The sequence below is a fragment of the Phaethon aethereus genome (assembly GCF_964289735.1).
Source record: "Phaethon aethereus genome assembly, chromosome: 1".
Classification (NCBI taxonomy): Eukaryota; Metazoa; Chordata; class Aves; order Phaethontiformes; family Phaethontidae; genus Phaethon; species Phaethon aethereus.
In genome coordinates, this window is record NC_138575.1 from 54862781 (window position 1) to 54888997 (window position 26217).

Here is a 26217-nt window from a genome sequence, read left to right on the forward strand (position 1 = left end):
GTGATATACACAACACTCGAAGGCTTAAATCGCATCCAGCTTCAAAACACTGAACTTCTACTTCCCACTCTTAAATACTTGGTTTGCAGCCAGCCAGGTGCAGGTTGACTGAGCCCTGTTGAGAGGCCAGACCTCCAAAGTGAACAGTAGGCTGTGGCTACTAGCCAGCATGTAAGCCTTTCACTTGCCTCTGCACTGCAGCCCTGGGTTGAAATGGTGCTCATGATGCATTATATTAAGCCAGAGGGAGAGGCAGAAGAAACTCCTGGGTTTTGTAGTGTCCATAGTACCTGCCAGTGTGCTCACACCCAGCTACCGAGGCTGCCAAGCTCACTTAAGAAATGACCACGCTGCAAGGACGGGCACAGTCAGAGGCTGCATAGCCAGGTATGCAACAGCACTGGGATTTTGGTGTCAGCAATTAAATGGCCAAGTGTGAAGGCAGGAGAAAAACTCCACCAGACATACTTTACTGAAGACCCAGTCTGCAGTACACTGCTGGAGAACTTGTCGGTCTTTCTAGATGTCTTGTAGGTGTATTGTCACACTGCAAAAAGTAACTGATGTCAAATTTAACATGTACTTTTCAGAGATATCTGCACTGTTTTTGCACATCTGTAACCCGCAAACCCCAAGATTCATCAACATTGTGGGTTATTTGCAGGAAGAATAGGAGGAGTTTACTCTAGAGTCTGCTTAGTGCCAATAGTTTACCAGGTTTTCATCTCCCATAAGCTACACGCACTATTCCCAATCGCTTTTCTACTTCTGATTCCCCCTCCTTTTGTCTCTGGTTTTCTGCATGTTGTCTAAGGATGTATCTTTAACTGCCAATATCTCTTTTAAAAGGACTTTCGCCCATGTGAAAACAAGGTAATACCTCAGCTTACTGCAATATCACTGTCTTACATTTTTTCAGACCTGCTCATTGCAGGGGGGTTGGACTAGATGACCTCTAAAGGTCCCTTCCAACCCAAACTGTTCTACGATTCCATGATTTGCTTCTAGTTTAACAAATGAGACATACATAGAAAAGCAATCTCTCTGGAAAAATCTGAAATGGTAATTAAACAAGGATGCTTGCATCTTTGTTCTTTACCTTGTTCTCATGAAAATAACAGAAATTCACTCTCCTAGTCAAGAGAATATCTATGTGGAGAAAATAACTGCAGTGGCAAGGAGAGTGTGGTGAAGAACTCCCAAATATATTGAATATATTGCTGACACACCTTTGGTGTAAACTATGGCAGTTTTGGACCACTTTTAAGTTTTAAATATTTCCAGAGAATAATCTGTGAAATTTCCAATAATGCTGGCATGTTATTCCTCATGTAGTTTGGTGTTACTATTTTATAACACCACTTTTTAGTGGAAGAAAGAAAAGGTCACATATAAATAGAGTCAAATTGTTGATTGAACATAATTTTGGATGTGATCAGTCTGCAAATTTTGCATTCTTTAGGAATAATGATCTGGCTGCAGTATCCTTTATTTGGATGGCTAAAAAAAAAGTGCTGCACAAATAGTTTAGGAAGCTGAGTCACAGCTGCACAACAGTTTATAGACTGTTTTTGGAAAGCAAAGAAGCAATTTACTTGAACCTCAGAGAAATGTAGCAGTCAGTTTATGTTTGGAACCAGTTCCTAAAATAGATCACTCATTTCATGACCCGATGAAAGCACAGTCTTACTGAGATCCAGCTAGTGAGTAAGTGCCCGTGCCAGGTTAATGTTTAGCATGGGTAGGATAACTTCCTGACTCCATTGTAAGCTTCGAGGGATAGTTGTTTTAAATGATATGACAGCCAGTGGTGATGCTAGAAGAAAACAGTTGTGGTTAATTTTTTAATACCTTAGTGATAATTGCACAGTATTTTGAGCATCATGAGCTTCTAGTGACTGTACAAGACGAAAGGGCTCATTTTACAGCTGAGGCTTAGCTTCTCGCTGGTTGAAGCCCCTTACAGCTAACGTGGTCAAAGAAATGTGTTGTCCAGGCACGCTCATTGTCATTCTGCTCACGGGGATTCCTACGCTGCCTTTCCCAAGATGAATCTACTGAATAAGGTGACTGGGATTTGCTGTCTGTGCTAAAGAAGATGTGATTTCAACAGTCTTATAAACAGCCAGCGGTTGCATCAGCCCTGTAACCGGGAGGTACGTAAGCAGTTGCTGCAGGAGAGTCCTTATCCCTTCACACTTTCTGCGGGAGATCAGCTCTGGTGGAGCGCAGCAAAATCTGATCGCGAGTGTTCAGCTTCGATTGTGAATGCATAAAGCCATCTTAAAGGAGAACAATTTGCACAGCCTTTCTCCACGTGTGCAACCCCACTGTTTTCACAATTTGTCTGCAGAAGTGGCAGTTCTCTTCCCCTTGGTAGTATATTATGGATTAAAGTGTATTAAGATTTCAGAGACTCAAAACCTCTTCCGTGACCTGGAGGTTCGCATATATTGATTTTCAGTGGAACTGGAAGAGCACAGTCATCAAGGCATTCTTGGACATTTCAGTGAGGGACACCTTTCACAAAAATGAGCAGTCTAATCCATGATGTCTAATGATTTTGAGTGATTGCAGCTTACAATGTGCTTACAATATCCACATTTCCAGTTTTCAGTGTCTGCTTTTCCATTTGCTTCGCAGTTTGCCCATTTATAGATATATAAATTAGGGGTTTTAATTTTTTTTAAAACAAAGAGTGGTTGCTGATAAAAACAGTAAGAATCACAATTAAATTAAGCATAAAACAGTAGCATAGAATTATTATTTGTTGCCCGAAAGAGATTGTCTAAAGGTTTTCACCAGAGTATGCTGAGAGTAATTCAAATTAAGTTGGAGCAATTGCATCAATGTGAACATCAGGAAGTCAGAATCAGCATTTTTTTAGTGTGAGATAATATTTCTTTCTAAGTCTGTACAATAGACACATAGGAAATTTCAGCTTTGCTTTTCTCTTTGGAAAAGCAAAGCGTGTTTTTCATCACAATTTCTATTTAAAAATTGGCCATGTGACAAATTTGAGAATGTTTGGTGTGAAAGACAATTTCCAGTGTTGTAGGTAATGTTTCACAGAACTGGTGGAAGTGGAATTGTTTTTCAAGCTTAAGGTCATGTTATTGTTGCTTGTAGCTTTCCTGTTTTTCTGAAAACAGATGTTTATTTTTTCCTTAAAAGCTAGTCACCACCTGAAGTGTATCATCTTTTCCATATGATGAGACTTCTTAACACTTGTGAATGCTCAGAAGAAAAGAAACCATTATTGCCAACTTCTAGTCCACCAATCAGAAAACTGTCATTTAATAAACTCTGTGGTAGTTACCTCATTAATATCATCCTGTGTGAGCTGTGTGGGTTTTCTGAAGGAATGGAAGATAATTCCTCCTGCAGGCCAGTAATGCAGTAAACCATGACTGTGTATTAATTTAAATATCTATTAGTGTGGCTGACTGATGTCTGCAGCACAGCAGCAAAGTTGTTCACAATTTTCATTTTAATAGAAAAATCATGTTTTTACAGTTTTCTTTTTTTCTTTCTTCAAGAAGGCTATTACAGTTCCAATTTAAACCTTGTCAATTTTTATATTTTAGTTATTCCATGATGGTCTCTTGTATCTAACAGTACTAATTCCTATTCCTGTCAGGTATAAGTTTATCTATTCATGGGGCTGAAAAGTGTGTGCAAAACTGTCAGAGGAGAACTGCAGCAAGCTACCCAGTGTCACAGCGTTCACCTGTGGTCAGGCATCCTTCACCCCCACAAGTCAGAAGGTCAATAAAAATGGAAGCCTCGTCTTCTGGATCTAGTATTTCGGCAGTCACTGGTGGAAAAGCAAAAACCCATCAGCCAGGTAAACAGATTTGGCTTCACACCTTTTTCAGTTTCATTTCTCGTGTGATGTGCAATGATGTTGTGAAGCTGGTATTAATAGCAGCAGATCATGCTTGCATATATTGATTGTCAGAGCTATCAATTGATGTTTTGTCTATGTTTGGTATGTTTTTGTCAGTTGTAGATTATAGGGAGTAACAACAGTTGGGACAGCTGAAAGTAGGAAATAAAAATGTAAGTTTAATCATAAAAAAAAAATGCAACATGTAGCAATATCCAAAATGGCAATGCAGAGAGAGCTTTGGGCTGTTGTTTTTTAATACTGCTCCCCTTATTTATGTTTAATTTTGATAAGCCCTGAGCTAATGGCAGTGCTCTAGAGGCTACAGGCATCCCTCATGGAACTTGGTAATTGACACTAACGTTGGTTTTGAACGAAGGCACAATCCAGAGAGTACCTCAAAGTTTTGCTGCTAGAATGCAAACAAAAACTCTACATCTGAAGGAGGTTTTAGAACATACATTAACTGGTTAACAAAATTAAACTTTTTAAAAGCAATCCAGAACCTCCTGGGAACCATCAAATTCTAATTGACATCATGAGTTCATTCCTTGTTATGTTAATTGCCGAAGCTATTTTAGAAGTATCTTTTCTTATGATAGGGGAGTACATTTGTGCTGGCCATGTTCAGTCAATTTTCACAGCAAAAATTAAATTCCAAATTTGTTTCCCACGTAGAGCAAATTAAGGGTGCCCTTGAAGTCAGTTTGTAGCTTCTATATTGAAGGGTCTCAATAATCTTCCAGCATTGCTGCCCAGGAAAGGGCATGCTGCACCCTGTATGCAGCTATTTGGGTGCTGTGGGTCAGAGTCTATGTGTGTGAGACAGACAGTTCTGCCTGCAAACCTTTAACGTGCTTCCACTACCTTGCAGATGTAGTAAACAGCTTAATTTTTGTAGAAGTTGAAAATTTAGATTATTGTGGGTTGCTATGCAGGTCTACTGCCATGAGTTTCATGCACCCATACTATCTGGTCACCATAATATTTGTCAACATAAATTAATTAAGAATTTACAGTGACTCGTAACCGTATGCTTTGTTTATTTCAGTTCCTCTGTTCACTTGTATGTCCTTCCATTTTTTCAGCTTCTATATTTTTTCTTTGAAGTACAGAAATTACTATTATAGAAATGTTATTGTTCCTAAAGATATATAATCATGACTGCAGCATGTTAAAAGGTTGACAAAACACTCTGCATCACAGTTTGTGAAAAAAGTATCTTGAACATGCAAAATAACAATGTTCATTTTGAACTGCTACACAATCTACTTCTATGTGTTGATGGATATGGCCTGTGCTTTAATACTAAATAATGTACAAGCAATATATGCTGGCTTCTGATTGAGAAAAAGACCCCTTTTTAGGTAGACCCCAGAGGTTTCCTAAAATGGAGCTCATTAGTGAGCATCATTTGGACGATGATTCTCTGGGAATTTAGCTTTCAGAACAGTCATATGAGATTAGTTTTGTCTATCATATTCTGCTTTTTAGACAATAACAGCATCTATGACCTATGGAGAACATGCTTGGCAGCTTGGTTCAAGGAGGCATTTAGTATTATGAGTTTCACTGAAGTTAAGAGGAGTTGATTGTACCCAGAGCCTTAAAGGCTGCAGATTTTTATAAATACATTGTATGACAGGAGTTTTCACTTAACCAACATACAGTCATATGAATGAAATATGTTTTAATCATTTGGGTCTGACTTTGTAATTTTACACAAAACATTTAATTTGTCTCTGTTTCCAGGTTAAATTACAACCATTTGAGCTGTATGCAAGTAGAGTCTAAGCAAGATTATATGTCAGGCAGCAATAGTATTAAACAGCACACCTAGAAGAAAAGTTTAATTTAAACCTAAAGTCATATGTTATTCATTCTTAGTCAGCCACAAATTAACAGCTGTAGCTTCATAAATAATTAGCCCAATACACTAGCTGACCAACAGCCGTATCTTATCTAAGGCTTTACATTATAAATAGTTTAGTATTTTAGAGAGAAATTCTGACATTCTCTTGTCAGAGAGAGAATGACAGGTAATTAATTAATTACTCAGGTAACAGAGCTTACACCACCATTTTCCAAGCTATCCTCCTGCTATTGCATACAGTAAATTCCTCAGATTTTTGTTCAGTCTAATTTTAAATAGCTCATACAATTTGGGTTCTTCTTTCCATTGGAGTGCTGTTATCACAGTCAAGTAGATCTCACGTTGGAGTAGTATACATTATATTGTCTGAAATTTCCTTTGTCCGGGTAACAAATATTCTGAACACAAAGATGGTCTGGCATAATAAATTGTACAGAAAGGTATTCTGAAGACTTAAAATGGCATTTCTCATTCTTATCAATCAGAGAGGCTAGAACCATGGAAAGAAAGCATCCTTGATAAAATGACAGAGTTACAAATGAATGTATTTTTTCCCTCCAACAGCACACTGCTGCTGTTTTCTCTGTACCGCTTTGTTTCCCTTGGACACTTTTCTTCTTTCCAGAACGACACCTTTTATTATTTATCAGGAATTCTTTTTAATTGACAGCTATTTCCTTTGCCTGAAGTTCATAGGGAGGTGCGTGCTAAGGAGGAGGAACTATAGATATTGTTCAGTGTTACAGCACTTCTTTTCAGCTTGCTTCCCTGCCAGTTTTATTTGTAGCTGGTAAGGAGCCTAAGGTTGATGACTTCTGCTATTACACTGGGTGTTAGAGTAGCTAGCAAGCAGTGCGTTGTCTGTAATGTTCCTTTAAAAAAACCCAAAACAAAACAAAATTGTCATGTGCAAGCTTGCAAAGAAGTACTGCTCAGTCACAAGCAGAACTGTAACTTCTGAGCTCTGATTTTAAGCAGATCAGAAGGTATCAAGTAACTGAAACAAAACGCAGAGGAAAACAGAGAAATGAGTGGAGGAAAATGGCTGTTAGTGGTGAAAACTCATGATACCTCTGCAGGTGCACCTGTATGAGGAAAGTTCCTCTTAGAAAGGAGAAAAGCAAAGACAAGTAAAGCAATCAGATTTAGATGCAATGATATTTTATTTAGATATTTTATTTTATTTATATATTAACTTAGATGCAATGATGCTAAGGTGAATATGCATTCCTTCCAGAATCATGGACGGACACTATTTTTAGTTTTGAGAAATCTCCGGTTACCATCTCGCAGTTATGTGAGCAGTTGTGGTATATTGTGGCTAATGGGGTACTGGGCTACTGAAGTACAGGGTTCAAAGCACTTGGGGCAAACATTTGGCTCGTATAAATTGTTACAACTCTCTTCAAGACAGTTTATGTTCCATGTGTCTGTTGTTGTAGAATTTCATTTATATCACTTGTACAAATTAGATCTGCAGGCAATCTACACATCCAACAGGAAGGGTTATCTTTGAAATACTTTATTTCCGGCATTCAGTAAATATGTTCTGTAAAGAGTCTTCACTCCAGGAAACACATAAAGGTGTTCTAGAAATGTCTGCCTTCAATAGTTTACTGTTTAAAAAGATCTCCTTCAAAGCCAAAGAGTGGCACATTTTGGAGTTGCTACCTGAAATGATATGGGTATATCCATGATATTTGGAAGGACTTTATGTTCAGTGGCAAAGAAACACCTGCTGAAAGGACTGGTTTCCAGCATTACGGTGGAAGTCTAGTGGGGTCATTGAAATTCAGTGTGAATCTTTTTTTGGCAATTTCTTGCCTTTTATGACAAATAGTACCTGATAGATATGTTATAAATGTCAAAAGGAGATGTGTTTGCCTTAGGCATGTGTTTCTTGACTTTTGTATCCTTTTTTTTTATTGCTCATCAATCTGTAGCATTTTTATTGGTGCCTGTAGTTACTGGGCATGAAAATAACAAAGAAAAACTAGTGGTGTTGGCCAACAGAACAACTGACTAAAGAGGCAAGGAAAATGCATGGTTCTTGAAACTGTGGCAATCAAAATTAAAACAAAAAAGGAAATGTATGTTTAATGAGCTTAGTCACAACTTAATGAACTTTGAATCATCAAGGAAGCTAGAACGGAATCCTTAAAAAAATGATAATTTACTGCACCTAAAATATCCTTTTCTTGTCACAAAATGTACATGTGCTTGTCAGCGTTCACATTTGCTTGTGAATGGTCTTTAGAAGATCTGTGTTAGTTAGATGTGATTTGTTGGTTAAATCACATTCTCTTTGCTGACTGGCAGGACGTGTGACATGCATCTCTCTCAGAATAAAAGAATAAACTCCTGCAAATAATTCTGCCAGAACACTCTGTCATGCAAATATTTCTTGGCAGCAAACGTATGCATGTTGTGGGAATGGCTGATGTAAACTCACCTCAAAATTTGAATTCACACTGACAGTAGTGTTATTATCTTACTTGTCTCACATTATCAGAGGAGCAGTCTTTTTCAATATGAGTTCTTCTGGGTGTACATAGAACTTCCTCCCATGTGGAAGCATGTAAAAAGCAAGCAGATTTTAAAAAAGTTTAATATTCCCTTCATTAAGCTAATTTTCATATTACAAAAAAAAATGTTTACAAGAAACGTCCATATGCAGAAGGGACATTAATGTCAAAGAAACCAACCTGCATACTTAACTTTTCTCTTTATCTACAGCCTGTGTTCAATACATTGCAAGTTCAATGCACTGAACAAAATTTTTCCCATGTCTGTACCTCAAACTCGAGCTAGAAATACATCCCTGCTGAACACAGAGACAGTTCATTCTCCTGACTGTTGGTGCTGTGGAACCTCTGCAGAGCTCCTAACGAGAAGAATGGTTTGCCTCAATTACAATGAGGGCCTTTTGTCACTGGGCCGAGTGACAGGTTGTCACATGGTCATTATGCAGTACTTTGAACTTAAGAGCTGAACTAGCTAACAGATGATGCAGAGCCTGAAATCTCCTATCACTTTGCTTAGTCATTCAGCCCATTTCATTCACCACTTTACTTTTCTGGGGCAAAAGCCACTTTGAAAATTCCTGTTCCTAAGCTGAAGTCTCCTAGAATGTTCATTCTAGCAGTTTGGAGAACACTTTTGCAAACAGCATGTTAAAAAAAATAACAATAACTAGAGGATAAAGCACTGCTTTTCAATGCTAACTATCTTGTTTAATTTAAACATTTTTTTTTTTAGGCAGAAATTGCATCCCTCTATCAATTTGTGCTGCACGTGACACACACAAGTACTGATCCTACCTGGGACCTGTGCACATCCTCAATAAGGGACTTAAATTTATTATTATTATTATTATTATTATTATTATTATTATTATTATTATTATTATTATTATTAAGTGGTGGCTTTGAGGGTGTTCTACTTCTCTGTGGAGTATGTATTTTTAAACTCATCTCTTTTCAAAGACTTTTTTTTTTCCCTTGTGCTTTGATCAGTCTCCTGTTTGTTGTTGTAAAATGATCTTTCATCCACTTTTGCAATAAATTATGTATGGTTAAGTTAAAATCAGTACAGCTCACCCTCAGATTTCGACCCCCATAAAACTGTTGTTAGTTTACAACATGTAGTTGCCTTAGGAAGGCTGCAAAATGCCTCTCTCCGTGGATGTTCTCGATCATTCCACCCTCAGAAAGTTTCCTCTCAAGGGGAAATTTCTCCAAAATAGGAACAGGCAGCCAGGTGTGGCTTGGCACCAAACAGGGAATATTGCTGATTGCAAGGTAAGGTTATAATGTCCTGAGACCAGTGTACCATAATTGTCTTAAAACAATTAAGAAAATTCTTGACCCAGTCTAGCTTTTGCTGAAGAAAAGAGACAATATAGGTAAAATTTTGCAATGTTTCTGACAAAGTAATGACCCATTTTATTTAAAAAATCACTTATTATTCAAGAAGCAATGAGAGAGTCTTTGAATAATCAGTTATTATGTTCCTGTAATGCTTGACTGAAAAATGTGCTTTTTTTTTTAGCTCTATAGTTCTTGCTTAAAAGGGGTTTAGTATTATGTAAGCCTCTATTTCTAATGTAAAATATGTTTCATATATTCCAAGGAAAGATTCTTGCAGGTAGACTGTCAAAAGATGGAACAAACTAGCTTCTGCGTTGGCAGAGATGCTTTTAAGATCAGAAAAGGAATTTAACTGCAACAGGTTTGCATGGCATTACCAATTTCCACAAAATGTTTTTCAGTCCAAAAGATAGCAAGACCTCTTTCCTAACACCAAGCCTGCTGGTTCACTCTGAAATCTCAAAATTAAGCCAGACCTTTCTTTACAACTTAAAAAAAAAAAAAAAAAAAAGGGCGGGGGGGGCTCGCTCCTTGGCTGAGTAGATATGATACAGGTAAGTGCCTCTAGGCATCAGAACCCACTAGAAATTCCAACCAGTGCGATGTACCGTGGTGCTGAAAAAGCCCAAAAGAATTGCATAAACCTCGATATTACAGCTTACAGCAGGCGTAAGGGCAGCAGCGGAGCAAAAGGTCACATCATTTTTGATCTGTTCCTTGTTCCAGAAGGGAACTCCCTTTGGGTCATGTAGACGGCTGCCCTGCCCTGTGCCATGGGTGGCTGGATGTCTCAGGAAAGCAGAGGTGTTCTCTGCATGCTGGGTAACTCCACAGAGGCACAAGATTTGCTAGTCACATCCTTGGGGTGTGCAGTTTTGTACCATGCTATGCTTCAGAGGCCCGATGGAGCATAAAGCATATGCATTTTTGAGGTCTTCGTTACTGCTAACGTTCAGGGTATTTAGAAAAAGGGAGATAGCTCTACAGTTTAGTACTTTATTTTGACCTTGCTTTAGGAATGCACCTAGCAGAGGAAAGGAATTCAGCACCTGTTAGACCGATGGCATAAAGAAGTAACCTGCACTTCAATGAGACTGGAAGATTTTTAAGGGTCATCAAAATGGCACATACTTTCAAGGCCTTTTGTGCTGCCAGAACACCTGAAAATTAAGATCCTTGCCATTCAGATGCTCTTCTCTGGCTGGTGAAGGAGACTCTGTTTTAATACCAATTACTGAAAATAGTCTTTATTGGATAGGCATCCTGTGTGAACAGCCCAAAAGTGTTCCATGCATTTTAATGGCAAAGTGCTCTATTTCTCCTTTGTGGGTCTTTGCAATTATAGTAGGGTGCAGGGCTTTATAAGAAAGGTCACCTGCACCAGTATTAGGGGCAGGATTCCTGCTGTTTGTGGGGAACTTTAAAGACAAATTAAAAATCTGAGAAAGAATATCTTTACACAATGCATATATAAATATTGCCTCCATCCTTCATCTCCAGTTTGTAACTGAATGACGATATTTATTTTAACCTCTCCCTAATTAGGTCTCCACACACTCAGAGTGATAAACTGGAACCGTATCCTCTCCCTGTGATAGATTAGGTTGGGATTCACTGCTCCCCCCTTAGTTTCTGTACAGGAAGGCATATCTCATGGGGTCAGCATGGTAGCTCTTGTCTGAGACTAAAGTAGGAAAGATTTTGTGATGACAGTGAATTTCTGGGCTTCATTGCCCCTAGCCGGGATGTTAGGGGTTACGATGGCACTGTAACCGAGGAGCAGGCCCACTAGCTCACAAAGGCTGGAAATAAGACAACTAAAAGGGGGAGGGAGGAACGTGATGGCTACCTGTTACCTCACAAAGGACGTTGAGTATAAAAGGAACAGATTTGTAGAGGAAAAGGGCATTGGTAGCCGTGAATCATTATCATCCAGATGAAACCTTCTACTCCAGAAATCTTTAAATCTCTGCAAGCTGGAAGGGTCAGACTGGGGATAGACTGGATATGCTTGCCTTGTTCATATTCCCTTTGCCTAAGCATCTGCTGTCAGAAATAGGATCCTGCACTGGATAGACCTCTGCTCTGCTATCCTGTCTTTAGGATAACCATTTTCATGTTCCTATGCTATGTACATTCCTCAGCGGTCTCAGGACAGCTGAAGTTCCCAAAGTGGTTTAGCTGCTGGTTGTTTCTGCAGGAATGAATTACCAGGATGTGTTTAGACTGTGAAGGCAGCAATAGGCTGTGGTATAATGTGAGTCTGTAAAATTGGTTGTGTTACATTAAAATCCACCTGGAAGAGACATCTGGTATCTTGTAAAAGCTGTCTTGATGTCCCATGTTATAATGAAGTAAACCTTTGGTGCCTTGAAGTTATCTGTTAGGTCATGTCTCATCCCCATGCAGCCAGCTTTTCTGCATCTCATCAAAAAACTGCTAACTTGAGAACTGGGCAAGCTTTTTGCAATAAACAGTACAGGGATGCTGTGTAGGAAGGCCATGGCACCGCTGGAGCTGAACTTGGCAAGGGATGCAAGGAATAATAAGGGCTTCTACAGGTATGTCAGCCAGAAAAGGAAGGTCAAAGAAAGCGTACCACTGCAATGACAAGACTGGCAAACCAGTAACAACAGATGAGGAGAAGGCTGAGCTACTTGACGACTTCTTTGCCTCAGTCTTCACTGGCAATCTCTCTTCCTACACCTCTTGAGGGGATGGACTGCAAGACAGGGACTGGAGGAGCAAAGTCCCTCCCACTGTAAGAGAAGACTTTTTCTTTTTTCTTCTTTCTGGTGGTTTGAGACCACCTGAGGAACCTGAACATATATATGTCTGTGGGGTCTGACGAGATGCACCCTAGAGTCCTGAGGGAATTGGCTGATGCAGTTGCCAAGCCACTCTCCATGATATTTGAAAAGTCATGGCAGTCAGGTGAAGTCTCTGGAGACTGGAAAAAGGGTAACATTGCACCCATTTTTAAAAAGGTTACAAGGAGGAACCTGGGAACTACCAACCTGTCAGCCTCACCTCTGTGCCTGGGAAGATCATGGAACAGATCCTCCTAGAAGCTATGCTAAGGCACAAGGAGGGCAGGGAGGTGATTCAAGACAGCCAGCATGGCTTCACCAAGGGCAAGTCCTGCCTGACCAACCTAGTGGCCTTCTGTGATGGAGTGACCACATCAGCAGACAAAGAGCTACTGATGTTATCTATCTGGACTTCTGTAAGGCCTTTGACACGGTCCTCCACAACATCCTTCTCTCCAAATTGGAGAGATATGGATTTGATGGTTGAACTGTTGGGTGAATGAGGAATTGGTTGGATGGTCCCATCCAGAGGGAAGTGGTCAATTGCTCAATGTCCAGATGAAAATCGGTGACGGGTGCTGTCCCTCAGCACCTAATGGGACCGTTACTCCAATATCTTCAATAATGACATAGACAGTGGGATCAAGTGCACCCTCAGCAAGTTTGCAGATGACACCAAGCTGAGTGGTGCAGTTGACACGCCTGAGGGATGGGATGCCATCCAGAGGGACTTGGACAAGCTCGAGGAATGGGCCTGTGTGAACCTCATGAGGTTCAACAGGGCCAAGTGCAGGGTCCTGCACCTGGGTCAGGGCAACCCCCAGTATGAGTACAGGCTGGGGGATGAAGGGATCGAGAGCAGCCCTGCTGAGAAGGATTTGGGGGTACTGGTGGATGAAAATCTGGGCATGAGCCAGAAATGTGCATTTGCAGCCCAGAAAGCCAAGAGTTTCCTGGGATGCATAAAAAGAAGCGTGGCCAGCAGGTCGAGGGAGGTGATTCTGCCCCTCTACTGTGCTCTGGTGAGACCCCACCTGGAGTCCTGCGTCCAGCTCTGGAGCCCTCAGCACAGGAAAGACATGGACCTGTTGGAGAGGGTCCAGAGGAGAGCCACAAAGATGATGCGAGTGATGGAACACCTCTCCTTGACGAAAGGCTGAGAGAGTTGGGGTTGTTCATCCTGGAGAAGAAAAGGCTCCAGGAAGACCTTATTGCAGCCTCCCAGTACTTAAAGGGGGCTTATAAGAAGGATGAGGACAAACTTTTTAACAGGGCCTGTTGTGATAGGACAAGTGGTAATGGTTTTAATCTAAAAGAGGGTAGATTCAGACTAGATCTAAGGAAGAAATTTTTCCCAATGAGGGTGGTGAAACACTGGCACAGGTTGCCCCGATAGGTGGTAGATGCCCCGTCCCTGAAAAGATTCAAGGTCAGGTTGGACGGGGCTCTGAGCAACCTGGTGTAGTGGAAGATGTCCCTGCTCACTGCAGGGGGGTTGGATTAGGTGACCTTTAAAGGTCCCTTCCAACTCTTCTATGATTCTATTCAGCAAATGTTTTCTCCCTCTCCTCTTTATGAATTGCCTGCTAACAGCTCCTGATATTGTTGAAGGTAGATGGCAAGGGATTTATTCAGAAGTAGTTAGATTCTTCAAACACGGACAAATGTTTGAACATATGCGATAGTGATCTTTGATAGCTATGTTTTTATGTGTGCACTCACAGTGTAAGAAGAAAGAGGTAGAACTGAAAGATAATCATTCCTACTGTCATTCTTATATAAATAAGAGTAATAGGAAATGGGCTGAATTGTTCAGTGCATTTAGATCTCAGACTTCTTTCTAGATTCTCATTTGCAATATTCAACTGTTCGGAAATGTCTCTGCTTAGTTACACACTGTGGCTTTGTGCCATTTTCAGACTGTCTCCTGTGGCTTCCTATGCCAAGCATTGTGGCACCTGAAAAGGATAGCTTTGTTCCCAGAGGGCACACACTTTGGTGCCGTGTCTCTTTGTATCATCAGTGAAAACAAGTGCTTCTAGGAGGTAGTTCTAAAGGCCCATTGTGCAACACGGTCCGTTTACTGATTGTGTAAGGGTCTGCACAAGGGCCATGTAAAGCCAGGCAATTGGAAATATTAGGCATAGGAATATGTGACATGCTACACTTGGGGCTTTTCTGTGGACATTTGGGTCCTTTCAACTCTCAGAACATTGAGGCATCCTTTGAGCACAGATGGGAGATGAAGAAGAAAGAGGTTGTGTCCTTTTACACAACAGTCCAGTGGTTTGGGTGCTTGTCCTTGTGGGAGACCTGGATTATGAGCTCTCCTCACCTGTTGCCCAGTTTGAACTCGCTGCTTAAGAGAGATGCCTCCCGCTTGATGATAAGAGCGAGGTGTTGGGTTTGACTGTCTGTTGTTCATTCTGGGCAGTGACAGAATCAGAAATGCAAGAATTGAGGGTGAGCTATTTGGGCTATTTTAGCAGGTGAGGAAGTTTTCAAGATGTGGCTTTGCACCAAGGGACATACATCCATTTTGTCTGTGAAAAAGGCATATACAGCACCATAAGAGAGAGAGAGAATGAGACTCCCCTCTTCTCTGTAGTTAATTGGCTGGGTGGACTTCTCTGCATCTGATGCCAGCCAGGGTTTAATGGGGGGAGAATGGACACCATAAGTCTTCAAAATACCTTAGTTTGTGATAAGTTAGTGTTAGGTGTTTAGAAATCCCCCCTTCACCATTGCTGTTTCTGAAAGATAAGAAAAAACTTTTGTATTGACATGATTAAACATATATCATGCCTTACAGTGTATCACAATACAAAGGGAAACTATTTTTAAGTTGCCTTTCAAAAATAATTCCATTATTATTACTACCATACCCTTGACATGGCCATGCAGAGAGGCAGCTATGGCATAGGTTCTTCATGCTAAACAGGATGATTTGGGTTTTGAATTCCTTTTTTTTTTTTCCCCTAACTTTCATTGGACTTTGCTATGGAAAATGAAGTACCCATATGTATTTATTCCAATAATTTTCAAAGCATTGTTAAAACTAACATGCCATTTTTGTGTTTTTGAACTCAGCTTTTGATTCCTGGACACCAACATGCAGACACATTATTTTATCTATAATCTGTGAGAAAACCATTAAGCAAAATGGTATTTTTCTGCATAGTAGAAGATTTGGTGAGCTATGCTGAATAACAACAGCGTATACTCTTTTTTAAAAGTAATTGGTGAACCAATTAAGACTATCAAGAGTTATATCCAAGTCCCTACATATTTACAGACATATATGGCAATCTACCAGGTCAGAGGTTTTTCAAAGGTCTGCAAATACTTCCATGGGGTACCCAATTTTTTCAGTCTTGGAAGCACATTATGTATTAATGCTGTTATGATGGAGTGCTTTGATCTAAATCATAAGTCTTTTAAAGGCCTCTCTTTCAATGTGTATCATTATTATTCATAATTATTACAAAACCACGGATGTGCTTTGTACATGGATGGTAGCAAATCTTGTGAACTACACAGGTAAAAGTAAGTGCCTCAAAATAGGTAAAACTGGGGCCTTTAAGGTACTCCCAGTTTGTCACTACAGGTACATATGTGCAGGCACTGCCACATCACACGGAAGCTACTGCAGATGTGGCAGACAGCTGGTCTTACCCTTATATGATGCACTATATTAAGTATACAGATATGTCAACAAGTTCTCCGAAACAGAGAATTAAACACATGACTTTTCCTGTCTTTCTCCCCACCCTCATCTTCAAAAGGAACTCAGGACTGGAAACAAGCATCAAAATGAAATAAAAAAGGAACTTGTCATCCCCCACTCCTTGTGGAAATCTGAATTTGTGTTGAAGCTAGGGGAGGGGAGTCTTAGGGCTACTGGTAGAGAGCAAGGACAGAAAGAAAGCTTCTGGGTAATGGTTTTGTTCCAGAAAAGAGTCAAGTGCTGGGCTGGTGAGTCAGAGAGTTGCAGGTTGAAAACAGCCTTTTTCTTCTGTGTGGAGAAGGGGCAGCTCAAGGCAGGACACAGGGTATGTTTCTGCACCATGTCCTGAGGAGATACTTGTGAAAGAAGACATGCAGCCTTTGCCCTGACTTTAGTGAGGCTTTTGGTGGGAAACTGGGGCGGGGGGGGTCTGAGGGAACTGCCCTCTTGAATGGGTGGTGGGATCTGCAGCCACCTTGCTGGTGTGTGGTGGCTCAGCTGGGATCGAGGCCTCAATGAGTAGAGTTCATGCAGGGAGCAAGGGCTGGAGGAGAAAAGGTGAGTGTGACTCAGCAGCGTCACTGCCCTGTGCCCTGGCAGCTTGCAGGTCAGCAGTGTTAACCTGAGCTCCCAAAAGACCTTCTGACATTTCCAAACATTCTTGTTCTTAAATCCCTGTGGGCAGGAGAAAAGTAGATCTTGAAAAAATGCTGATATTGCGTTTTTCTTTCTGTTCAAGAGGAAAACAAACACCGAAATACAGTTATCCTTCACATTGCAAAACCCATTTCTACATAGACTCAGCCTGTACTCTCAGGAACTGTCTTAGCTGTATATGGAGAGGACAAACCCTTCCACCTGGACAAAAGAGTTGTAAGGAAACTCTGAAATGTCCTCTTCTGTGAAGACAGTATCTACACTAGAGTTAGTCAAGAGGAACCTGTATTTTATATTTAATATAAAACTGACCAGGATGAAATCAAATGATCCTGCTGGTATTGAATTTTGGACTTCTGTAATTACAGTCCATAAATTATAATTGATTATGTTTTCAAAAGTGGCTACTGGCCACATGTATTTTAAACATAACTAATTTTTCCTTCTCCTGCAACTCTATTTCTTTATTTCTCTGTTTCTTCTCTTCAATTGTTATTTAATATTTTATCTTATCAACAATGCATTTCCAGTGTGGAAGTCTGCGATATTGTACATGACAGTTTTAAGAGCAGCAATAAGAGATTGAATAATTTTAATATATAGGAATATATCTAATACAATCATTGCAGTAAGACTGAAGCACAGAGTAACACTGGCATCCAGTTTATGCTGCCAGAGAAAAAAAATGCTTAGTCAGAAAGAATATTTCAATACTTTGCTGGTTGGTGACAAGCAAAACAAAATATGATACAGGATTTCGTATGGAAAACAATCCGAGTTTCTCTCTGACCAACGTAGGAAAAGCAGCTCTCTTAAAGACTTGCTGTGAGACATGCCAACCTTCCACCTAATGATATATAATCAGCTCTCTCTGAGCCACTGCTTTCAGGCCAGCTTTATCTTGCTAGGAAGACAGGTGTATATTAGTATCTATTTGCATACATACTAGGACTCAGAGAACAGCTTCTTTTTTTCTGATGCAATAATTGAAGCAATATGTTTTTCATGCATTAAGGTGCTTTGTCCAGTGCAGTCATGGGATGGATGGTGGGAGGACCCAATGTTGTTTCATTCCTGTCACAGAAAATGTAATGCCATAACTGAGATCAGTAAAGCTATTGATTTCACGTGCGTATAGCTCCGACTATCATGTATAGATAACACTTTAAACAATTTCCATTTGAAACTGTGCTTTTGCCGTAGATGACCTGCCTAGTAGTCACAGTGAGAAGCTAGTAGAAAATGTACCTGTGCAAGGGTCATCCTTCATCCTATGTTGACCTGGGGCTGCCTTTAGTGAAAAGGGTACCATGCACAGCAGCTTTCTGCTTGCTCTAAAGAAGAGGCTCTGGTGAGAAGAAGAAACTCCTCTGTAAAAACTACAGGCAATACTTAATGCAGCAAAGCAAAAAAAAATGCTCATATTAGAATTATATTTGCACTTGACTGTTGGAGGTAGATGGCCTGGCGACAGGAGGAGCATGTACCTACATGGCATTCTAGTTATTTGCTACTTGTATTTAATGTCCATGCTGAGGTACAACCATTGGAAAAGTACGTTTGCTGCCAAAATTATTAAAAAAAAAAAATCATCGCACTGTACTGATAGAAGTCACTGGCTAGCTGCCTTTTCAGAAAGATCTTTTGAAGCTGTAAATTTTTCTCTACAGAAACTTCTAGAGCTGTAGACAAAATATTTGTTTGCACTTGCTGAGTTAATTGGAAGTGAGGGAGGGCAAAGAAGAGAGACTGTGATTTCAGAAAGCAACTGAGCCAGATATTTCTATTCTGACCAATGAGCAGAACCTAAGTGCTAAAACTCTTCAAGAAGCCCTGGCTGCAGCAGTGAATTACAAAAATCAGCTCTGTTCTCACATGTCTATACAAAAAAAATGGAGTAAATATGAGCCCTTTATTGCACATTGAGAAACAGCAGCACTTGTTCCGTCAGCTTAATTTTATATACTTTATTTTGGTGCCAAATACTGAAACTATGCACATTTTTCTGTGCACCCAATTGTTGGGATCACCCTGCATGGCTCGACCTTAAGGAGAAGGAGCTGCGGCGTTGATCTGCACAGCTCGACCGGTGTTCAACGATGAGATCCCAGAGATCGTATCACGTCGGGGTCACCAGTTGCGGGAGAAGGATGGACTTCACAAGTCTATGAGAGTTATATTCCGAAGCCATTTATTGTCTTGTCTGACTCCAATATGTATCATAATTTTCGCTTAGTCACTGCGCACACACTCATGAGTGGTTACAGCTTGTTACACACACTATTGCAATTGGCTGTGCACAAAATATCACACGCTGTCCATGCGCCCCTCACACAGTCAGGATTCGCTGCTTGCAGGTGTTCCTGTTTTCCTCGCTTCTTCTTAGTTGTTTATCACAGCTCCTTCTCCTCAAGGCCGAGCCGTGCAGATATCCAGCTGTTTACCAGCTTCTCAGTGCCACAGCTCCTTCTCCTTAAGGTCGAGCCGTGCAGGGTGATCCCAACACCCAATTGCTCATGCTCATTTTCAGACCACAATGTGAGAGTATCCATATGCAAATATGATTTACACATCACAGTGCATGTATAAAAATGTTCAGGCTTCAAAATCTGGCTCCAGGTGTTTCCTGTGCAAGAAAATAGACTTTTGCTTGTAAAGTTCATGTCATGTCTAAAAAGCTGATTGTCATAATTGGCTAGATACTAGATATGTGTAGCAAGGCCTCATCTAGCAAAGAACCTGAGTGTGTTCTTAACTTTAAGCAGGCACAAAATCTCCCTCACTGCAGTGGGAATGACCTTGTTTACCTTCAGTATCATATTAACTACCTTGCTATGTAATTCCCTTATTGAACACATATGATCATTTTAATGTTTAGAAGTATGTTAAAATTCTGGTTTAGAACAAATCATCTCAGCCTTGAAAATGAAATGCCTTTTATTAAATCTCATTTGTTTTCCTAACCTCATTAGTAGAGACTCTTCAAAACAACGGAAAAAGTATGCTGGTTTATGCATTATTTTATGCATAAACGAGTAAATCAGAATGAATGCCATGAGCGAATTTAAAATATGACTTCAGTTGAACTAAAATGTCTCAGTACATTGAGAAAAATCTCAGACTGATCTTTTAATAAAACCACATAAAATTGTATAAATCTAATATTTACTTCACTGTGTTTCTTTCTCATGTTTCTATGGAAGGGGGATCTTTCCCTCCAAACCTCCCAGCGGCAATTTTGCTCAGACTTTACTTAGTGAGACCTGTCACTGATAAAGCATAAATCAGCATCTGCTAAAGCAAGAAGGAAATTCTAAAGCCAGGCTAGTAATTCCTCAATAGCAACAGTGACACCAGATACTATCTTGGTTTGTTGTATTGGAAATGTGTGGTATGATAGAGAAAATAAATCTCTTTTGGACATGGGAGAAAACACTGTGTCCTTTTCCAAAGAGCAGCTGGGCTAAAACCTCTGACTGCCAACAAATCAGCAATCATTAAATTGGCCAGTCCACGAGCCATCACACAGGGGTTGTTTCTCTCAGCTAAAAAATGCAGGGCTCCCTCCTGAAAAATGCATGCTGAGAGAGAGGGATGAGGGGTAGAGCAAATGTGCCCTGATTGAAGTCTGCTTATTGACACCATGAAGATCATGGGAGAAGAAAGTGTTCCTGCAAACACTTACTTAGAAGCTATGATGTTGGCAGATACATTTCTTTTTCTCCTTGTGTCATTGAAAAGAAGTTCGTGATTAGCCATGCATTAAATCCCAGATGACTGGTGGAAGATTATGCCTACAATTTTGAGTGAAATCAGAGGATGATGTTGTTGGTCTGATACTTGTGCAGTCAGGCCAGATATAAAGGCTACTGTGAATCAGAGAGGCATATGACACTTGTTCATGTGGATTTCTGGAAGCTCCCCGTACTGAAAATGAGTCAAATACAGGAGAGGAGATTTGAATGCAGCAAAACTTGTCTTGAATTCATAGGCTGTGTTAGACTGAACAACAGTCAGGTCTAGGTTGGACATTTTCTGTCTACTTTCTAGACAGTGTTTTTCATTAATAATTTTTTCATTAATAATTAATATTAAAAGTAACATTTCATTAATATTTTTCATTAATATATTGAAATTGAATATGTACAGTGTCCAACAGCTTCATTTTATTAAGAGGCCTGTGGTTAAATAGTCCATCTGATACCAGCACTTCAGGACAGCCGTTGCTGGCTGGCTGTCACATCCTCTCTCCCCAGCCCAATTAGTTCTGATCTGTTGGAGGTGCTGCAGGGATCACGCTACCTTCATGTGTTCTGAGGAGCAGTGATTGAGTGTAACAAGGATGGAGGGGTTTGGGAAGGAGGAGATATTTTTATGTGTCATTATTGTACTTGTTTTCCTCTACTAGAGTTAAAATGGAGAAGAAAGGCTGGTGGATTTGAGGATGGAAATATGTAACTGTGTATGTTAAAAGTGGTAGCTGAATATTTAACAAGCAACTGAATGGTATCACTTGCAAAGCTGCTTAACTGAATTGCTGTCCATTACTTCTCTACCTCCATCCTATTGTTTAAATGTCTTTTCCAGCAGCCGCAGTATTTTTCCTTTGTACCCAGAATTCTCTTCTGGGGCAAATCCTAGCCTCCCACCTCTGAGGCCATCTGCAGATTTCCCTAGGCTGCTATTATACAAATAATCAGCTGTCTCACTTAAGAAATTCTCTTTGTTCTACATCATTAAATGCTGACTCCTGCTGCTTCCATGACAGATCGCTTTACAGGAATCTACAAGGGGAGCTGTCTCTGATGTTAACAGTGGGTCTTTGCCATGGAACAAAAGAGTATGCTGGGGCAAGCATGAAATGGTTTGAATTTATAATATTTAACAGTGGGAAATAAGAAAGGATGAAGCTGGTGTTTGTATAGCCATTTTGAGATCTGTATTTCCAACAAGTGTCGAAGGGTCTTTAAAGTAGGATTGAATAATTTTGCGCCCAGGAATATAATTCATAACTGTCATCAAGGCAGTAGTGAGATAGTCATTTGGCAAGGGGAGGGGGAAGATACAGCGCGCTAGAAGGGAATTCAAAACAAGACCAGCATATTATAGGCAGACTGCAGAAGAAAGGAAAATGCTTCCATCAAAAGCATGAGTGATAGCCTCTAGTGAAGGCATAGTAATGGACTAAATGACCTGAAGGTTTCTTCTTCCACCATGGCCTTTTGTTCTGAAGTCCTTTCCCAGGTCTCTCCCTGACAGCTGCAGTTCTCTGCTAACTCTGTGTATTAGTTACTCAAGAGCATCACTTTTAACAGATGCCTTTATGAAAGGGCAGGTTTTCCTGCCACTTTTCAAAAACCAGCCATATGCCCAGCAGCTCCCTCCTGTCTGGCTGTATCAGAGTACCCTGTAGCCAGCAGTTTAAGCCTGTATGCCCTGGACCTTTTTGCTGTCTACTCTTGATGTGCGGCTGCCTTTCTTTACATGGAAAGGGTGTGTTTTTAAAACTTCCTCCTTCTTTGCCTATGTTAAAAGAACACTGAAACGGGCAAATCTTGCGCATATTTACATGTGCAAATAGTTTGAAACCATGACCCGCTAACTTACGTTTTCATTCTGCAGTGCTTTTAAACAGCAACCATTACATACCAGTGTGACCCCCTTCGAAATGGACTGCAGTAGTGGAGTACTTCCTAGACCATGGCATGCCATAAGCTTGGCATGTGAGAACGTATGGTGTCCTGTGGATGAAACATACTGTCCGTGCTCTTTTTGTCCTAATGGTTGTTTTCTGTCTTGAGGCTTGATTTGTCCTGTGTGTGTTAGTGTATTTTATTTTAGCCTGATTGTTCCTGTAGTGCTGTGTCATTTGTAGCACTGCCTCTCGTCTGTTTTCACATTTCAGAGTTAGTTTTGTAGATGGTATGGTGAGGGGATGCTCATGGCATGGCAGCATATGTTCACCTGAATGAGGGACTCTCCAGTGGTGACTCTGCATCATTGCTGATAGCGGAGAATGTTGTTGTTTCATTGTACGTAGCTTTAAATCCGTCCATGTTATATCTAAAGCTGCTTGGTTGAAAGAAAAATTGGTTGTGCTAGGAGGGGGAAAAATTAAGTAGCTTTATTCAATGTGTATGTTCCCTAACCTGAAAGCACCTTCGCTGGATTTTCTACCACACTGTCACAAACCCCATCAATCTCTTCAATTTCTTCAGAAGGAAGAGAGGATTTTCAGGTTAACCGGGTGGAAACGCAAATATGGATAAAACCAGACACACAGAAGACAGATGTGGACTTTTCACAAATTTTTAATGCAATACAAGAAAGTAAGTTATTCCTTGGATGCAATATCAAGCTTATGGTAGAAGAATCAATTGAGATGCATTGAAATTGTAACTGAAGGAACACACAAAGTGATGAACTGAATAACTGAGTATGTATTACTAAGATCTGTGAGAAAGTTAAATGGCTTATTGAGGGCCAGTAAGAAATCTTTTACTATCAGAGAAATCATAGTGAGATTTGAATCATTATGTACCGAAGGATTCCAGCAGTATATATTTCCTATGCAGAAGTAATCAGAAAAAAAAGCTTTTCCCATCAGGAAACCTTAATATGCGATCTTGCTTTCTTCCCTCTTCTCCTCACCCACAAAGCCCAGATATAGGCCTGGGGGCAGTTGCGATGTGGACTGGAGAGCCTGAAAAAACTCTGTAGTCTTTTGGAGGCTGAATAGATGAGTTAGACAAACAAGGATAAATAAATTCAAGTTGGGAAGAGACCATATTTAAATATGAGAAACAGTTATCTTCTCCATTTCAAGCACGTGGCTGAGGAGGATAAAAATGGATGATTTCTTTAAAACAGTTAGATGTCAAGATTAGAATTATTAACAGTGTTTGTTCAAAGCAGCTTCTTTTTAAAATGGTCATATCTTAACTTGCCTTGGTACTGTGTCATACTTCAATATCATACTCTCTGATGATATCCTTTTGCTGAATAACCCCGAATTTTCATTCATCATGGCACAGGCTTGCTTATAACCTCAAATGTTAAACTTCCAGATAAAAAACCTAGTTTATTTTAAATGTATGCCATTTTTCTGTGTCCGCGAAGGCGGCATTCATCTGACTCGAACACAGGGGTTTGCAATGAAGGTGTCAGTATCTGAATTCATTGTCTAAGCTCCCTTTGCAGTCAACAGAATGTAACAAGCATGTCTAGAGCCCAGTTTGGGCTGGTGTCTAATAAGATTAGACAGCCTGTGACTTGGAAGTGGCTATTTGCCTCTCTTGCCTGCAGATTGAATTTAGGCAGATAAACTAACTTGAATCTCTACCAAATCTTAGACACAAACATCTGCACTGTGGATATGTAAATGTAGGTGAATCCTGCCCTCAGTAAAGCAAATATTTACAAGCGACTAATGGATATAAACTGAATATCCCAAATTGTTTTAGCAATTTTGATATAATTTCAAAACTAAATAGCATTAAGCAACGAGTCTTTTAAGAATTAACGTTTTTATTTCTAGATTATTTTAGAGCCATTTGATAAGGATGCAGCTTTTACACCCTTGGAGACAGTGTTTTTTCTTTATACAGACCAGATACAGTTGCTGTTGGGAAGTTAATCTCTATGTCCTTCAGCTACATTCTCTTTTGGAAAGACAAAAGGATTGCTATGACTGTACAACCTGGTTTGCAAAGGCTTGTTATGTGTCCAGGAGAGTGTCTTGTCACCTGCAGTCTGTTGTGAATGTCAAATAATTAACTTAAACATGCCTAAATATTCTTTCTAGGGCAGTTGCTTTGAATAGTCATTGTTGCTTTTATTCCCAATTGTTCTAAGCATTGAATGAAAGTTTAAAATGCTAATGATGCTTTAAAGACCACATATTTTTTCTTGCTAACATGAGTTTCCTGAGTATTTCCCTTTTCAGGAGCTGCCTTGGGTAACTTTAGCTAGCTGCTATATCTTTCTGTTTGGTAGACTGCCAAGAACGATGATTCAATAGCAGAGATTTTATTTTATTTTTTTTAATTTAGTTACCTAAAACAAACATTTTGCTCTAAAACTACTTTCTTTTTTTTTCTTTTACCCTACTGAATCTTTTAGACTGCAACTGCCGAATAGAGATTCACCATCTCATTATTTACTTTTATGTGAATATACTACTGTTATAAAAGACTTAAATGTAATTTCTACTGCATCAGAGCTAAATTCTGCATTGAAATACCATAGTAGAGTCTTAAACACATTTTTCTAAATATTTCTGGTAAGCCATTTATAAAAGTTTCTTCTTGACCACAGGATATTCCGAAATTATCTATAGTTGTTGTGGTTTAACCCCCGCCAGCAACTAAGCCTGACATAGCCCTTCCTGCAATGGTGGGATGGGGGAGAGAATCGTAAGAGTAAAAGGGAGAAAACACGTGAGTTGAGATAAAGACAGTTTAAATAGGCAAAGCAAAATCCGCACACGCAAGCGAAGCAAAACAAGGAGTTCATTCACCACTCCCCATGGGCAGGCAGGTGTTCAGCCCTCTCCAGAAAAGCAGGGCTCCATCACACGTAATGGTTTCTTGGGAAGACAAACACGATCACTCCAAACATCTCCCCCTTCCTTCTTCCCCCAGCTTTAGATACTGAGCATGATGTCATATGGTATGGAATATCCCTTTGGCCAGCCTGGGTCAGCTGTCCTGGCTGTGTCCCCTCCCAGCTCCCGAAGCACCCCCAGCCTTCTCGCTGGCAGGCCAGAGCATGAAAAGCTGGACAGTCCTTGACTGCTCAGCAACAACTGAAAACATCAGCACATTATCAACATTTTCTCATCCCAGATCCAAAACATAGCCTCCTACTAGCTTCTGTGAAGACAATTAACTATCCCAGCTGAAACTAGGACTATAGTCTATTGGAGACAGTTCAGAAACAGTAATTACTAATCAGAAAATTGATATAGAGACACACTGTAAAATAGATTGCAAAACAGGATGATGCATCTGACCTAAACCAAACTGTAAAACTAGACAGCAGAGGTGTCAAGGATCTGTACAAACTATCTGTTGGATATAAACCAGAATTCCCTATTTCTGCCTACTCACAGCCTGTATCCATGCCACAGCCACAGCCAGGAGCCGAGCAGCCGGGGGGCACCAGGGGCAGCCCCAGCCCTGGCCATGGGGTACCTCCCTGGTGCAGTGGGGCTGTGGCCAGGCAGGGCAGGGCTCTGGGGAGCTGGAGAGTGATGCTGCTGCAGCATCACTGGCGTGGGGGCTGACAGCCCTGGGGGGCTGAAATGGGGTCCTGGGACCTGGGCAGGGTGGAGGGAGCCCCAGGGGTCCAGGCAGGGACAGTTAGGGCTCTCAGGGCCATGGCAAAAGCTA

General features: G+C 40.4%; 1 protein-coding gene across 1 annotated transcript in view; it reads left to right on the forward strand.

The window, feature by feature from the left end:
• Positions 1 to 3512: 3512 nt before the first annotated feature.
• ANO4 (anoctamin 4) overlaps positions 3513 to 26217 on the forward strand; it is a gene marked incomplete at its 3' end in the record, with an annotated part of 137379 nt that continues 114674 nt past the window's right edge. The window contains exons 1-2 of the mRNA XM_082014280.1: positions 3513 to 3847; positions 23044 to 23154. Of these exons, the coding sequence (XP_081870406.1) occupies positions 3778 to 3847; positions 23044 to 23154 (181 nt within the window). The 5' untranslated portion in view covers positions 3513 to 3777. The remainder of the gene's footprint in view (positions 3848 to 23043; positions 23155 to 26217) is intronic.